This window comes from Corythoichthys intestinalis, chromosome 17 (genome assembly GCF_030265065.1).
Source record: "Corythoichthys intestinalis isolate RoL2023-P3 chromosome 17, ASM3026506v1, whole genome shotgun sequence".
NCBI classification, from domain to species: domain Eukaryota; kingdom Metazoa; phylum Chordata; class Actinopteri; order Syngnathiformes; family Syngnathidae; genus Corythoichthys; species Corythoichthys intestinalis.
The window spans coordinates 7,870,287-7,888,382 of record NC_080411.1 but is presented as its reverse complement, the minus strand read 5'-3'; the positions used below and the strand labels follow the sequence as shown (position 1 = coordinate 7,888,382).

General features: G+C 37.4%; 1 protein-coding gene across 1 annotated transcript in view; it reads right to left on the bottom strand.

The window, feature by feature from the left end:
* slc38a9 (solute carrier family 38 member 9) overlaps positions 1-11,594 on the bottom strand; it is a 34,600-nt gene extending 23,006 nt beyond the window's left edge. Inside the window, exons 1-3 of the mRNA XM_057818204.1 lie at positions 11,343-11,594; positions 5,768-5,911; positions 2,688-2,817 (exon numbers count right to left, since the gene is read on the bottom strand). Of these exons, the coding sequence (XP_057674187.1) occupies positions 2,688-2,817; positions 5,768-5,865 (228 nt within the window). The 5' untranslated portion in view covers positions 5,866-5,911; positions 11,343-11,594. The remainder of the gene's footprint in view (positions 1-2,687; positions 2,818-5,767; positions 5,912-11,342) is intronic.
* Positions 11,595-18,096: the final 6,502 nt, after the last annotated feature.

Below are 18,096 nucleotides of genomic sequence, written 5' to 3'. Positions count from 1 at the left end.
CCATTAAATATTCAGTTCTTTATCAAGAAATGTTCACGTATCAATGCATGACCTTCTTTTTCTTTATTTTTGGAAAAGAAAGTGATTTAATTGCAGGTAAACAACAAAAAATAACCTTGTTTTACCCATTAAACCAAATATATCAACAAAAATGCATATTCTAACTGAGGAAAAAGTTAGGACATCCTACTACATAATAGCTAGTGTTACCCCCTTTGGCTGTAATAACTTCAGTGAGACGCTTTTTGCAGCCATCTACCAGTCTTTCATAACGGTCTGAAGAAAGTTTGCACCACTGCTCAACGCAGAATACTTTCAGCTGTGAGATGTTTGAGAGGTTTCTTGCATGTACAGCCCGTTTCAAGTCACCCCACAGCATCTCAGTGGGATTAAGATTTGGGCCTTGACTCGACTATTCCAGGACTCTCCATTTCTTCCTTTTCAGCCAGTCCTTGGTGGATTTACTGGTATGTATTGGGTCATTGGCATCTTGCAGGGTCCAGTTTCGCTTCAGCTTTTTTTTTTTTTTCACGGATGAGCTCACATGTTCCTCGAGCACCCTCTGATAAACAATAGAATTCATGGTGGAGTCAATGCTAGTGAACTGGTCAGGTCCTGCTGAAGCAAAACATCCCCAAACAATGACACTTCCACCTCCATGCTTCACAGTTGGTATGAGATTTTTTTCCTGAAATGCTGTATTGGGTTTACGCCAAACCATAGGCTTCATAATGTATTGACGGGACATGGGGCCGATGAATAGGGGGCCTGCATTGTTGGTGAGGCCGCCAAAGCTGATCGAGTGAATTCACAGACAAAGAGCTTTTTTTTGTTGAAAATTCTTGTGAATAAATGCTTAAATTCCTGAATTCTTTATAGGCATGGATGTAAAATAGCCTTGATTCTTGGTTAAAAGCAACAACAACAAAAATACGTGCAGTTAGCATTTATTTTACTTAATATGTCAAAGTACAATGCTAGTCTGTTAGTGAATGTACCTAGCAGCCACCTTATATAAAAAGAGCTTTTACACTGAAAATTCTTGTGAATAAATGCTTAAATCCCCGAATTCTTTATGGATATGGACGTAAAACAGTCTCGATTCTTGGTTAAAAGCAAAAACACCTTGCAGTTAGCATTTATTTTACGTAAATATCGCTAACTATGATGCCAAAGCAGTCGCGGCTAATTTCTCCCATTGATTTTTTTCACGTTTCAAACTGCATGCATGGTACGAAAAATATAATAACCTTGAATCCTTGAACAAATCACTCCTGAGACAACTCCTGTTTGTATGCGGTACAGCTTTCGTACTTTTTCAACAGAAATCTGGCGTGTTAGATCGCTGCGTGCGTATTTGAAAATAGCTCCTCTTGATGTGGGCAGCCCCGTACTTGAACGCGAGGTGCAGTACATGACCGATCTGACCCGTCAATACCATGATGAAGTCTATGGCCAAAAACGTCCTCTGTTCTGGTGTCTAAATAATTCAATTTTAGATTCATCTGTCCAAAGAACATTATTCCAGAAGTCCTGGTCTTTGTCTACATTCACTCTGGCAAACTTCAGTCCGGCCATCATGTTCTTCTTGGAGAGCAAAGGTTTCCTCCTTGCACACCTCTGATGAAGGTTAAACTTGTCAAGTCTGTTTCTGATTGTAGAGGCATGCACTTTCACATCAACAGTAGCTGTGTAGATTTGGCCATATGTTTAGGGTCATTGTCTTGCTGAAAGACCCAGTGACGACCCATCTTCAGATTTCGGGCAGAGGGCAACAGATTTTGATTTAAAATGTCCTGGTATTTCAAAGCATTCATGATGCCATGCACCCTAACAAGGTTCCCAGGGCCTTTGGAAGCGAAACAGCCCCACAGCATCACTGACCCACCCCCATACTTCACAGTGGGTATGAGGTGCTTTTTAGCATGCGCATCTTTCGTGGCACACCAGACCCATTTAGAGTGTTTGTTGCCAAAAAGCTCAATCTTGGTGTCATCTGACCAAAGCACATGGTTCCAGTTGAAGCCTGGGACCGTGTGTATTTTTGTGTGAGAAAAATCTACACAGATCTAATCTGTGTAGATTTCTACACAGAAATAATTCACCAGACACAAAATCAAGCTCCTCCCATGGCCATGTCAGTCCCCAGACCTTGTTTTGTTGGCAAAAGGGGGTTGTACAAAGTATTAACACCAGGAGTGCTAATAATTGTGACACACATTATTTGATGTCAAATAATTTTTTCTTTATGTGGGATTTTTTCACCACTGAATGAATGCACTTGTATTGAAGGTTGGATTTTTCCCTTTTTTCCATTAAGGTCCCATATTATTTGAATAAAAAAAATTATTAGAAGCTAAAAAAACACATCTTTTTCAGGGGTGCCAATAATTATGGAGGGCACTGTAAAATGACATTTTACAGAATGTTATACAAAAAATCTTGTCTTCAGTTTTAATTGTTTAGTTCTAGTACTTGAATCTCTCAAGATTGTTAAAATTGACATTAGATCTCCATATGACCAAATATACTAGAAAACACAAAGACTTCCATTAGGTGTCCTAATTTTTTCACAATGCTGTATACAGTGATGTTGGATAAAAAAAAAAGACATTGATTATACTGGTGTATTATCTGGCCTCTACTTGAGAAATCAAGGATTGTAAATGCATGCTGATTAGACCTACCAGCAGCCTGTCAGAAGATCCAGTTAATTTGCTATAGTAATGCACCCTGCTGTTGAGAATGGCAGCTTCGGCTGACACGCGCTCCTGCGGTTCATCATCTACGATGTTTCTATGCTCCACGTAGAAAGGTCTTGAAGTAAAGGACAAACACAGAAATTAATTACAGTTCATTTTTGTTTGTTTGCTTGTTTGGTTTAGTCAAAAAATACTCAGTCAAGAGGGGAAACAAGGACATGGGGAAAATGCTAAACCTATTATAAAAATTCACTTGATCTAATCTTGCTATTTTAATTAATTGCTTTGGGTTGAGTGTTAAACCTGAAAAAAAGGTGCTGGTTTAACATTTAAAATCTGAATTTAACTGAGCACAACTAAAAATAATATTTTCTTTTCAAATGCCCACACTGTACTGACACGCGAATGTGACTAAGTGGGAGGAGATGTTTAGAAAGCCATTGTGAAATACCTAGCTGGATTAAAATTCCAGCAAGACTGCTAATGCAGTTTTGTTTGATGAGGTGGCACAAACACATTAGTAATCGCATGTCAAATAAGTTCCTGGAAGGCCAACTGGAAGAAAATGCCTATTTAGCAAACAGGATAAGAAATTTCAGACACGCACAGACACGAAAAGTAGAGTTGTCTCAGGTCAATTTTTTGCCTAAGCTTATTTGTTGACCTCACTGATGTATTTCTTCTCACAGCAGACAAACCTGAATAAACATTTCCCATAAGCTCGTCTGAATGGTTGTCAGGGCAACTTGTGATTTTTATTGATGACCTATACAGGTAATCAACAAGCAATCACATAGCTGCTGCTTATCAGGAGCAAAACCAATTATGTGCATCCTACAAAAGTCAATGCTGCACTGCTTACATACCTGCTTTGAGATAGCATTGCGAATAGTCTAATGGTTGAAAATGGCGTCTCGTCAGACTGCTTTGTATTTAAAATTATGCCACAGTGATGAATATTATAACTACATGAGTTCTCCCTGACTGTTTGCCGTATGCACTATCTGCTGACAGCAGCGTAGATAGTCTGTCTGCTATTGTTTGCGGAAAAGTAGTACTTCCTTAAAGTGACGCAATAATTGCACGTAAAAAGCTGATTTTGAAAAATATCTGAGCTCTTTCACATGAATGAACAGACATCTATTTGGTAAGGTTTGTTGTATGATCAGACATCAATGACTAAAAATACGGGAACAACCCATTAAATTGTGCCGCAGGGCTGAGAATGAAAAGTGGTCTTTGGTAAGCCAAAATGGCTTTTGGCATGTGGCATTTTTTTGGTAGGGGGCAAAATGGATTTCTGTTTGGGCATTTTTTTTTTGGTATGTGGCAAAATGGATTTTGGCATGTGACATTTTTTTGACCATGTGGCAAAATGGATTTTGACAAGTGGCATTTTTTTTAGTATGTGGCAAAATGGATTTTGGCATGTGGCATTTTTTTAGTATGTGGCAAATGGATTTCGGTATGTGGGATTTTTTGTTTGGTGTGTGGCATTTTTTTGGTATGTGGCAAAATGGATTTTGCTATGTGGGATTATTTTTAGTATGTGGCAAAATGGATTTTGGTACGTGGCATTTTTTTAGTATGTGGCAAAATGGATTTTGGTATGTGGCATTTTTTGGTATGCTGCATTTTTCTTTGGTGTGTGTGTAACATTTTTTTTTGGTATGTGGCAAAATGGATTTTGGTATGTGGGATTTTTTCTTTGGTGTGTGGCATTTTTTTGGTATGTGGCAAAATGGATTTTGGTATGTGGGATTTTTTTTTAGTATGTGGCAAAATGGATTTTGGTACGTGGCATTTTTTTTTTAGTATGTGGCAAAATGGATTTTGGTATGTGGCATTTTTTGGAATGCTGCATTTTTCTTTTGTGTGTGTGTGACTTTTTTTTTTAGGTATGTGGCAAAATGGATTTTGGTATGTGGCATTTTTTGGTATACGGCATTTTTCTTTGGTGTGTGGCAAAATGGATTTTGGTATGTGGCATTTTTTGGGGGGTATGTGGCAAAATGGATTTTGGTATGTGGCATTTTTTTTGGTATGTGGCAAAATGGATTTTGGTATGTGGCATTTTTTTAGTATGTGGCGAAAAGGATTTTTGTATGTGCCATATTTTGGGTATGTGGCAAAATGAATTTTGGTATGTGGCATTTTTTTTTAGCGTCTGGCAAAATGGATTTTGGTATGTGGCTTTTTCTGGTGAGTGGCATTTTTTCTTTGGTATGTGGCATTTTTTTTAGTGTGTTGCAAAATAAATTTTGGTATGTGGCATTTTTTTTTAGTTTGTGGCGAAATAGACTTTGGTATGTGGCATTTTTTAGTATGTGGCAAAATGGATTTTGTTATGTGGTATTTTTTTGTATGTGGCAAAATGGATTTTGGTATGCAGCATTTTTTGGTATATGACATTATTTCTTTTGTGTGTGGCATTTAATTGGTATGTGGCAAAAATTATTTTCGGTATGTTGCATTTTTTTAGTATGTGACAAAATGGATTTTGGTATAGGGCATTTTTTCTTTGGCATGTGGCATTTATTTGGGTGAGTGGCAAAGTGGCTTTTGATATAAAAGCATTTTTTTTATGTGGCAAAATGACTTTTGGTGTATCAAAAAATTTGGACGTGCATAGCCGTCAATGGCATGAACGTGCATGGCCTGCAAAAATGCCATATTAGAAAATACTATATACAAAAAAGCCATATACCAAAGTCATTTTGTCACACACAAAAAAGTATATATATATCAAAAGCCACTTTGCCACATACCCAAAAAAAATGCCACATACCAAAATCTATTTTGCCACATACTAAAAAAAAAAAAAAAAAAAAAGCCACATAGTTAAATCCATTTTGCTACAAGCCAAATAAAAATGCCACATACCAAAATCCATTTTGCCACTTACCAAAAGAATGCCACATGCCAAAAGTTACTTTGCCACATACCAAATGCCACTTTCACTCTGGCTGTCTCTCAAATTGTGTTAATATAAAATATGACAAATATAAATTGTAATGCTAGAAAAAAAGATGATGTCGATGTGTTGTTTTTCAGTGACGCAGTACCTTTTAGCTCTGGAATCCAGTGAGTCTGTGGAGCCTCTGTGCGAGAAGCTCTCTCCAGCCTGCTCTGAGCTCAGCAGAGGCCGATAATCGTTCTCCATGATGCCTGAGGCACTCGTTTAGCTCCTGACAATTTCCATCACCTGACTGGAATAAAGTTGTCATAAAGTCAACAATTCACTGCCAGGTTTTATGACATCAAATGATCATAGATGAACAATAAAACAATATCTGTGCAGTATTGTACAATCAGGAAAAGCAGTTTTCTGGAACACTATTTCATTGCTAAGGGGCAAGCAAACCTTGTTACAAACAACAATTTAGGTAGCACAAAATTACAAAATACATTGCAGTAGGATAGACAATGAGCTCAAATATCATACTCTCTATAATAGAAAATTGTAGAAACGGTTCAATACATCTTTTGTTAAAAAAATCAGAAAGGGAAACTGTTGTTTTAACAGTTAATTCCTTAGACAGTAATTTATAATTTGATGGCTAAAATAGTGATGTCCAATGGCATATTTTTGACGATGACTGACATAATTTTGACCATGTCAGTAAATTCGTTTTTTTTAAGAAACGAAAAAATTAAGTCTTTTCAGCCCACTTTGACTATGTGTGATTCGGCTATGCTCTTTCCCCTTTAAGAAAGCAGCCAGTGTGCCTACGTGTGAAGTCACATAGCTAACAGGAAATCAAATAAAAAGAAGCCAGGTACGCTAGCGCTACAAGTGAACGTGATGGGAGTCGGATAATAGTGAAACGGCTACTGCTAGCCAGGCCACAGGCATTTCAAGTATAGCATTAGTCAACGCTCATAGTGTGGTATTGTTGTTAAGAAAGAACTCGAAGTCAGATGCCTGGAAAAAATTTGGATTCGAGAAGGTCGACGTCACCATCAACACCTATGACAGCGGCTCTAACCTTGTCGAAGCGGCTGAATTTAATGAGTGGATTGAACGCTGATTGTTTGTGATTGTTGACTTTGTGAATTGTTAAATATGTGAGATTGAAATCTGGTAAATAAATCAAGGAGAAATGGTTAATTTGTATTTCATGCATTGATTCAGATTTTCAAAATTTTATAACAGTCCGCTTGGGTGAATTTATCATCATTTATCGTTATCGAGGTAAATCTGCTCAATTTACCGTGATAAGTACTTAAGGCCATATCGCCCAGCCCTAATGCAATGTCTTTCTGGATTAGTTTGTTACTTTCTAGCACTTAAAAAATTAAAGAATGTTTTTTTAAAAAATTAGAAACCCGATCCTTTTCACAGGATTCCAATCCTCTGAAAAAATGGCCCGATCGGCCCGATTTCCGATTACGTGATCGTACCGGGGACATCACTACATCCAAATCATGAAAACCTGAAAATCAGTGTCTCAGAAAATTTGAATATCACAGAAAACCAATATGAATTATGTTTTAAGCACCCCTGGCCAAGTAGAAAGGTGCTAACTAACTTTGAAAATATAACACTGGAGTTCTTGAAAAGTGGATTCCATTAATCCTCCAGCACTTCCAAATGAAATCCAAAATTTACTGTCATTTAAAACGAGGACTTGGGACCACTGGGCAACAGTCCATTTCTATTTCCCCTTAAACCAGATAAGATGCTTTTAAAGTTATCTCTTGTTCGGTGGTGGTTTGACATGAGGGTAGACATGTGCCAATTACCGGTTTCAAGGTATACCGTGGTATGAAAACGTTAAGGTTTCAAAACCGCAAAAAATTTCGAGTTTTCGAGTGACTTTTTCCCCAAAATCAACTTGTAAAATCATGGTGCGCATTATAAACGGGTACATGGATGGAGACAGAAATATATATATATATTACATATATAGATATACATAAACCGATTTTTTTTTGTATTGACACGGCCACGTTGTGTTGAAGAAACGTATGTGGCGACCCGTTGCCGACAATTACGGTACGTGACGTCACCATTTTGTTTCGGTAATACTTCACTGTAATCGGCCGAATGATTTCGTCTGTGTTAAATTCTGCTTTTTTCACTCTTCATAAAGCACAGAATTTAGTTTCTTGAACTCATTTGAGTCAACGTTTATTGCAGCTCCGCAACTCGGATCATAACAAACGTAAGCACACAGACTTTCTGTGCCCGTCAACTATATCTGTCCCTCGGGAAACTCAAACCCAAATAACAATAGTTCCTATTGTTATTGTCGTGTTGACAGCGATGAGCTCTCACGGATTTCCGACTTACGTTCTCACTTTCATTTTACCATATAAATCCATGGAAGAAACATTTATTCATCATGATGAAACGAGCAAGTTCTACAGCAGCCTTTAAAAGAAAAGTTACATCTGTTTTGTTTTCTCCTAGATTCTGGTAAGTTGGAGAAGTTGTCAAATCATATTATTACCGTAAATATTGTCAGTTTATGGTAATGTTTTGAACTACCAATATGCTATGCTTGTGCTGTGTTTCACCATTCAGTAAAATGACATTTCTGTATCTGTACACGAGCTCTGTTTTCTTGTATTCGTCTATTTATTGGTGCTAAAATTAGGGTGCTCGTTATAAATGGGTACAATCATTTTCCCTAGATTTTACAAGTAAATTTGGGGTGCGCATTATACACGGGTGCGCCTTATATTCGGGAAATTACGGTAATTGGATAAAACATTTATTTTAGGTAAAGAGCAAAAAACAAAACGTTTCATAATATTGAACCATTTTCTGTCAATCAATGTCTTCATTTTTGATGTACATTGTTGAAAACAGCCAACAGTTGCATCTCTGATGTAAGTAGAAAAAAAAATAATACACTGCTTTCACTCAAAAAACTTCTAGATCTCATAAAAAAAAAGAAATGTTATTTCTTAACTAAAAATGTCATTACGCTTGAGAACACACAGCACTTAAAAGTTAGGTGTTTTTCCCACGTGTTTCCATTGAATTTCCTTTTGTGTCGAGCTATTTTTAAGTTCTAGTTAGCTTTTAAATTAGTCTAAACTGTAAATCCTGAGGCGGCACGGTGGCTGAGTGGTTAGCACGTCTGCCTCACAGTTCTAAGATCAAGGGTTCAATCCCGGGCTTCGGCCTTCCTGTGTGGAGTTTGCATGTTCTCCCCGTGCCTGCGTGGGTTTCCTCCGGGAACTCCGGTTTCCTCCCACATCCCAAAAACATGCATGGTAGGCTGATTGAACACTCTAAATTGTCCGTAGGTATGAGTGTGTGCATGAATGGTTGTATGTCTCCTTGTGCCCTGCAATTGGCTGGCAACCAGTTCAGGGTGTCCCCTGCCGACTGCCCCGAGTTAGCTGGGATAGGCTCCAGCACCTCCGCGACCCTCGTGAGGAAAAGCGGCATGGAAAATGAATGAATGAATGAATGTAAATCCTGGTAGGATTTTGAGTTTTTGCAGTGTTCAAAATAAATGCTGTACTGTATTGGAGCACATTGGGGACCAGTGCTACTTAGTGTTTTATCCAGCAATGACTACTGAGCTAAAATTGACAGTTAGCTTTATTATGTTTTTATTTTACACCCTCATCACTCTACAGCGCTGTTTTTACAGATTAAATAAAGCCTGCAAAACACGTTAGCCACGCATCGACAGTAGTCATAATTAATAGAAACCGAGCCCTCCGCAGGGCTAACGTTACGTGAGCGAGTAACAGTAACGTTAAAATTAGCGCTGAGAAGTATACTGCTTAAAGATGGCGGCTGTTTACTAACGCTGCCAAGTCTCTCATTTCGTATCTAGTTCTATATAAAAGTGATATCTATGAGAAGCATGAGACGCTATCTGCTACCACCTTATCATCAGACGCTACCTGCTACAGCCATAGCATCATGTGGGCGTAGTTTTTAGCAATGATGGAATAGTTTGTAGCGGCTGTCGGCTGCAGTATTATTGCTTCTTCCTATACGCACGTGACGTCAGCACGTGGGCCCGCATTAAAAGTAGCCCGGGCAAAACGTGATGCTTAGAGCTGGCAAAATTAAACGATTCCTCGAGGCGATTAAAATTACTCGGATCGATTTTTAAACTCGAGTTACTTGAGTATTCGTTTCAGCTCTAAAACACTGTCATGAGTTTCCCACCAGCGAGTAAAGTTAATTGCAGCGTGTTTAGTGTGTCTAGCCGTGGTAAAACGTGGCGATTTTTTTTTCTCTCTGGCAACTATCTGTGTTGAGAAAGAGTGTGTATATGTAAACATAATACCAGTCATCTGTGCTTTTTATGGAAAATTAATTCAATTATTTTTGTTCTGATAGTAATGTTGAGGTGTGGCTATGGGTTTAGGCTAGCCTAAGGACTGCATTTATTTTAGATTTTTTTTTATTTCAATTTAACTTAACATTATACTTATGTTCCAATTTGCCAATATGTTTATATGTTTTGAAAAAAAATATATGTTCAATGGAAAAAAGTTTGTTTTGTTAAACCCAGATATCTCAAAGTAACACATTTTAGAGCTGTAATTGCAATGCTGTGATACCATGAAACAGTGATATTTTGGCTTTAGGATATCATACCGTCAGAATATTATACCAGCACATGCCTACATGAGGGATGCAACATTTGTAGCCAATGTCTCGTATGTGTGGTGGTTCTTCGTGCCGGTGTTCATCCCTGTTGCTCATGAACCTTTTGATACCATACTGTGTCTTCCACTAATTCTGTCAATATGCTTTATATATATATATTTATCCACATATACATTATTCTGTGGGGGGAAAAAACAACTCTTTGTGAATGGTGTCGAGAACTGTCTTGTAGACATCTGTCAAGTCAGCAGTCCTCTCTACGAGTCTTCTGACTCAGTTGAAAGGCTCATGGAATCAGTGTTTGGTTATATAGCTGATTAGGGTGTGGCGCAATGTTTTGTAGAATTGAATTTCTTTCCTAGTATTCAAATGTTTTGAGAGAATATTTTGAGGTCTTTATGATCTGTAACCCATAATGTGCATATATAAATTAGTGTCAAGCAAATCATTTTAATCATTTCAGACAAAAATTAGGAACAGTGTCATCTATAATCGATAAGGGCCATGTCTGCTTATAAAGCATAGGATTTGTAACACAAGCCCAGCCAGTGATTGAGGCAAACAACCAAATCACGTGACCATTTTTAAAAACAGCGTCCTTTTTGACTTGCTTACTTAAACTATAAACATAATACTCAAGATGACCGAAATGCCCGTCAAATTTCATAGGTATCAGAGTAGAAGGACCAAAACACAACAAACGCAGCAAAATAGGTAGCTGTTTTGCTGGCACAGGATCCTGAATATGCGGGATTTCTTAGCAGGGATGTTTACAGCAGGTAAATTTCATTTCAGATGCTAGAACGTGGTCAAATAAGTAAACTGTCATCACTTAGGAACGCATAGATAAACTGGAACTTACTCATTTACCTTTTAATTTCATTACATTCAATCAATCACAGCGTCCTGAAGAGAGAAAGCCTTGACTAATTGACCGTAGAATCAGTAAATATCCGGTGTTGAACATAAAAAAATATTTTTTTCCCTTTAGGCGCAGCCTCCAAATACATTGCATTTTTCATTGTCATTATTATTATACTGAAACTTACCTGTTTTTAAAGTACAAATCGTTCTTTTCTTGTCCGTTTCTGTGTATGTGTGTCACAAAATGCGGCACCGTGCAAAGAAAACCGTGTCAAAAAGTACCAATCCTGTTTGCTTCTTCCTTGTAAACAAGTGTTGTGGTTGTGTACTCTCCCAATACTTCCGTCCATCGATTCTAATCTAGAGCATTTGATTCTTCTTCTTTGATTTCTTCTTCTACGTCTCCCTCTTCTTCTTCGCTGGCAACATTACTGCCGTCCTGTGGAAGTCACATTACTATGTTGTTATAAATCGATTTTACTCATGATTCTTCTGTACCTTGTGCGGTTTAATGTCAAGAGATTTTACAAGCTACACATTCAGGTGGCAGACAACTACAGGGGTAAAAATATATACTCTCTTCTGAAACTATTAGAACACTAAGGCCAAGTCCTTTATTTGTGAGAATACAGTTTTACTGATTTATGAGCGAACAGTCCAAGGTGTGGATCATGTATTATTAATTCATCATCTTTATACTGTTGGTGTCTCTCTCAGTTAGATGGAATAATTTAGGTCAGGTGCTCATCGTGAAGAATGGTTAGCTAAGCTGCACAGTTACATGTACGCATCCCTTTATAATTAGTGCTATCAGAGGTAGGTAGAGTAGCCACATTTTTTACTTGAGTAGCATTACTTCAAAATAGTATTCCTCAAGTAAAGTAGTTATCCAAAAAATGTACTAGAGTACAAGTAAAAAAGTATTTAGTGAAAAGAATACTCAAATAATGAGTAACATTGTGAGTAACTGCTTACAATGTTTGACTTTTTTTTTTTTTTTTTTAAACAACGGTATTTTTTTCCTAGCCCCAAAGTTATCTATGGATAGGGTGACCAAACGTCCTCTTTTGCCCGCACAAGTCCTACTTTCACGTAGTATCCTCGTCGTCCGGGCAGGTTTTATAAATTCATAAAAATGTCCGGTTTTTATGATTTTTCACGGGAACAATTTGAAGAGAATCCCTCCGGCCGCTGGGTGGCAGCGCCTGCCTACGATGACATGGCTCCGTGTAATAGGGAAGGAAGGAGTAGTTCTTCTTGTTTTTGTTGGCAGTTTACCCCTATCATGAGGCATTACCGCCATCTACTGGGTTGACGATTTGGCCACAACGCCTGCCCAGTTGTTAAGTTTTTTACGATAAATACGTATATAATGGCAACTGTTGACTTCTGTCAGAGCTTTGACTGTAAAGTCCCGTTCGGTGTCGCATCGTTGCGCTGCCGATGATTGTAAACTTTTACAGCAAAGTTTGATTTTTGCCTCAGCTAGCTATCAGTAAGCTAAACTACGCTAGGCATTATGGGAAACGTAGTTCTTGATCTACTTTTGGAAACATGCTGGTTGAATAGTTTGACAGTTTATTTCGGTTATTGTTTGTATGCAATCTAGAACATTGAATGAAAATATCAATTGAATGTAGTATTGTATTGTATTGTATTGTATTGTAGTGTTAGTAATTTATAAAAATGTTTAGTTGGCACATAGCCTACTGTGTGACTGGACATTGACTGGACTACATTTCCATGGGTCTGCATTTTATATATATATATATATATATATATATATATATATATATATATACATACATACATACATACACACACAGTGGGGAGAACAAGCCCATAATGTAACCCATAATTATGGGTTACAGTTGTTCTCCCCACTGTATATATTTAGTCTTTTTTTTTTTTTTTTTTTCAAACTGCATTTTTCCATCCAGAGTGAGGGGGCACACTTTAAATATATTAAGTTGATATAGGCATCTTTGAGTGAACTTGGAGTAAAATTCAAGTATCTTGAGGCCGGGCTGAGTGTCCTCTTTTTCGGAAATCAAAATATGGTCACCCTATCTATGGAGGAAGTCGGCGTGATGTAACGATGACGTCACCTCGCTTAGCAACGTGTCGCCATTTTGTGAAGGGGGAACGCACAGCTAAACATTCCATAGACAAACGTCTGAAATTCATATATTTCAGGTGTGTTTTGCGTCTTTTTTCCTAAAAACGTCTTAAACGTGGCTTACTATTATCACGAGTCACTGCCGACAGATGCGAGGAGGCGATGCAATTTAAAATGAGCGTTTATTGGCGTACAAAGCTGCCGATACAAAGTTGCAGCTGATAGCTGGATAAACAAAGGAAAGGCCTGCAGTGGAGTTCGGAAACATCTACAACTACCTCATAAAGTCACCCAGTAAGTTGACCTTTATCATTTACGTGGAATATGTACTGTGTGGAACTGAGAAAATTGGTAGTATATACGAAGTGATTATTTCTGACGTTACCGGTAATTCGCATCCAAGCGTTATTTAGCCGTCAACACCTCACGGCAAAATAACCAATTCCCACCAGGCCAATAATATACCGATTGACTAATCAGAGCAGTTCACGGCAAAAGAAAAAAAACGCTTTGCAAGTTGCCGGTTAAGGCAAAAATAACCACTGCCTAGTGTATTGAATCCTAGCAGCTAATTGGGGCAAAAAAATAATTGATTAAACTCACCAGTAATAAAATGTCGGCTGCAAACGTAAATGTGCTTGGATTTAGGTTCCCACAGGCGAAAATAGTCCACGGAACCGTCTTCTTTTACTGTTCCTCGATTAATTGCGCTCAGCCATTTGTTTCTCCTTTTCTTCTCACGTGGAAGAATAAAAAACTTCAAATGCGGCTCCGAACTCTTCCTTGTGTGACAACCCGCAACACAGCAACTTTTAGCCATTCCGACGGAAAAAAGACGGCAAATAAGACGAAAGTTCAATGCGTTTGTATTATAAGTGACTCGTCTTTTACCTCATTGTCAATATGGCGACGCTTTGTTGTGGCTGGTGACGTCATTAAATGCCCGGATGTCCGACTGCCTCTATATGAACTGCTATTATTATACTTTGAGGAAGAATCAAATGTATTTATATTAGTGCAGCAACGATTAATCGATTAATTCGAGTATTCGATAAGAAAAAAAGATTCGAATTAAATTTTGCTGCTTCGAGTATTCGTTTTATAATTGTGGCATTGTAATGGTTTATTTTGAAAGTGTTTGCACTCAGTTGTATTGATGTGAGTGGATACACTGTCCTGTAGTCTGCCTCATTTCACATGGCTGAATCCAGCTGCTCCATGTTAAGACCAACATAAGCTAAGTTTTTGTTTGAGCTAATGTTTTTTTTTAAAGCATTCGTAATTTAGTTTATGGGTATATTCAGCCGTTTTTGTGGGGATATGTGTCCGAACCATTTGTTAAGAGTATTGTAAAAAAAAAATAATAATAATAATAAAATTTAAAGTTAGCGTTTTATAGCATTTAAGCTAGCGGACTTTTGCAATGTAAGTTAGCCAATTGTTCTTTTGTTGTACATAGATCCTTATTTAATTATTTTTTTAATACCGTTTGAGGCTCAGCTCAGGTATTTTTTCATGTTCCTTATCTGATTACTCGATTATTCGACAAACTAGTTCATCGATTAATCGACTACTAAAATAATCGATTGCTGCAGCCCTAATTTATAAAAACCCGAGAGGTCCTCAAAGTGCTTTACAACAAAGCTAAATATAGTTAATGATAAAGACTATAACCACATTATGCCAAAGAAATACATTTCTTAAAAAATGATTGAATTCCAGCAGGAGAAAAAATACAGAAATCAAGCATCATTTGTCCAGAGAACATAATTGCCCTCTGGTGGAGAAAAATATATTTCCTGTTATGAAACTAAAATGATCATATCTCCGGTTTTCCGTTGTCAATCGGTGCCAAATAAAAACTGCAGGAGAGGTTAAAATCCGCCCTTTCGAGTCATGTTGACGGCAGCGTTGCATGTTAAATTTTTTTTTTTTTTTTTTTTTTGTGGTTCTTTAAAGACACCGCTTGACTGAACAGGCCGGCATGATCATAAAACGGCAAGCTCGAGTCTGATTGGTAAAATGGAGTTATGTGATTATTATTGTGACGTCTTATTGCTGAAATTGGTAGCGCTACATTTGGCGTCTGGCAAAAAAAAAAAAGTAAAATCGAATATGTAGAATAAAGAGGAAAAATGGAACGACTAGTGTAGCTGAGTGAGAGTAGCATTTCTTCTACACAAATCTACTCAAATAAAAAGTATGGCTCTGTAAAACAAATTTTTCCAAAAATGTACTCAAGTAAATGTAGCGGAGTAAAAAGAACGTATTACTACCCACCTCTGAGTACTAGGGTACACATCCTGTTAGGCACAGGTCTTCGATTGCTACAGTGAGATTTGCCATTTTTATGTGTTATTATAGAATTTATTAATTGGGAGGGAAAACAAAAACAATTTTAAAAATGAGTGGTCAACCAAGACTGAACCAGGATTCAAGCCAACTTGAGGGCTGGAGAAACTGACAAATTAGTGCAAGGTCATCATTTTTTTTGCTTTTAAAAATGTATTTAAATTTGTTTTGTGTGCGGGGGTGTATGTATGTGTGCGCTTACTACACTCTTGGCTTCTTTTGTGGTGGAAAAATTAAAACGCTTGAAAATAATTGTTGAGTGAACAAAATATGAAATTGAAACAATGCAAACACTGGATAATTTTAGTTCAATTTTTCTTTTATCACAGACAGACGTTTCAGGTTGTTTTATTTACCTGATATGTTTCGGTGAGTACTTCTGCCTTCTTCAGAGTGTCACTGGTGTTGTTGTGACGCGTCTTTATCATCTGATGAATGAAGGCGTGGCTCACCTGTCAGATTTGACAGACGAGTCACGCCCTCTGCTGACCTTTCACTCTTCCAGGATGCCGGTCCTCGTCCCCGTTGATGGTCCTCGGGCCCCGCTTGCAGATTTCAATGACCTCCCTGATCCAGCGCTGATGTTTGTTTTCTTCAGTGCGGATGACTCTGGTCTTTGCCCAGTCCATAATGTGGTTTTCCCTTTTACAGTGGTCGGTGATGGCTGACTTGTGGTGTTCCTGTTGTGCTTATTCTTTTATTGCTCTTGTTTGTTGTGTTGCTGTCTCATTCTCACATTCCTTCTTGTTTTTTTTTCTTGTAATAAAGCTCCTCCCTGTCTCCCAGCAAACCGACAAGCGGGGCCCGAGCACCATCAACAGGGACGAGGGCGCTTTCATGCTGTACCTGGAAGGCGGAAGTACTCGCCGAAACATGCCAGGTAAATAAACAACCTAAAACCTTTGTGTTTGATAAAAGAAAAAATCACCCAATCTATAAGTATAGACAAATAAACTCAATACAACTAACTGGATAATTTTGGAAAACATTTAATCATCAACTTCCCAAAACAAAAAAAGAAAAAAAATTCAACACAAAAATAATACGCAGATTTTTTTCCCCCACAACTGTTTCTTGCAATTTTTCAGTACATTGTTTTCCCAACTCAAATAACAAAAGACAAAATTGATGCTTCGTGTACAATGTATCTTGCTACATAAAACTACATTTCAACACATAAACATTAAAATAATAGTAAGCATTTAAAAATGTTATAAGATTGTCTTTCTTGGGCTATGCAACTGTTAGTAGACTGTTATTTTGTCAGTTAACCTTACTGACAGACTCACTTCCCATGAACCTTTTCAAATCTTATAAATATTTGGATTTTGAAAATATCGTTAAGACATCAAATATTTTTCTTTCTAGTCTGATAAAGCCTCTTGGCATGCATTTTGCTCGGGTCCAAAGAAGCACCTTTATATAATGTAACATAGCACCATTTTTTCCCCCCCAAATACAGTTTTCTTTTACGCTAGGACCCAACCAACGGCATGCATACTCTAAAACTTTGCTGTCTTGGTTACCATTTCTAAACATAGCTTTGTTTCAAACAGTACAAGGCAAGTAATGATTATTGATAAAATACTTTACATAGAGCGGAACATGTTGGATTTCTTTTCTTAAGTCATATTCAAAAGGACTACAGGACACACCAATATACAGAACATTTACCTAAAATGTACACCTCCTGCCATTTTTTCCCTACATCAGTTCACTTTCAAACAAAAACAAACTTATAGTTCAAGTTTCCAGAACTGTGGTTAGGGCAAAACTAAACAGCAAACAATCACTTCTTCAGTATGCAAACATTCACATGACAACCACAAATACATCTACACTTTATCACCACTGCCCCACCTCTGTACCTTACTTTGTTGAACGTTTGATGCTTATCAACACACACTGAAAATAGGCAAAATATACAGTTGCATTGTAAAGGTACTTTAAGGCGTTGGGGTTGGAAAAATCTTTGTTCAAAGCCTAGATTTCCCTCTACAATGGTTTCATTAATGTACAAAAATTCAGTAACCATTACAACCACTGAAAATGGATCTTTTCTATATTTTTTTCTTTTTTTTTTACGGTAACACCAAATTTGTTTCGTTTACATTAATCGTTTTTTATAGCCTTATTTGTGTTGTGCTTTCACTACCAAGTATTGAATTTCATTTACCGTAATTTTCCAATTATAAGCCGCTACTTTTTCCCCTCATTTTGAATCTATGGACTGCTATAAGACCGTTGTAATTTTAACACCATCACGGGCATTAATGAATGCTTATGACAGATGTCATTGTCGTCTGGCGAATTATGTCACTACTATTATGTCACAATGCTTGGATCTTTTACTGTACATCTATTCAAAAATGAGATAATAAACCAGATGACACAAAATGACATTTGTCATAAGCATTAATTAATGCTCATGGCAGTGTCATTTCATAATTAAGATGGTCTTATGACAG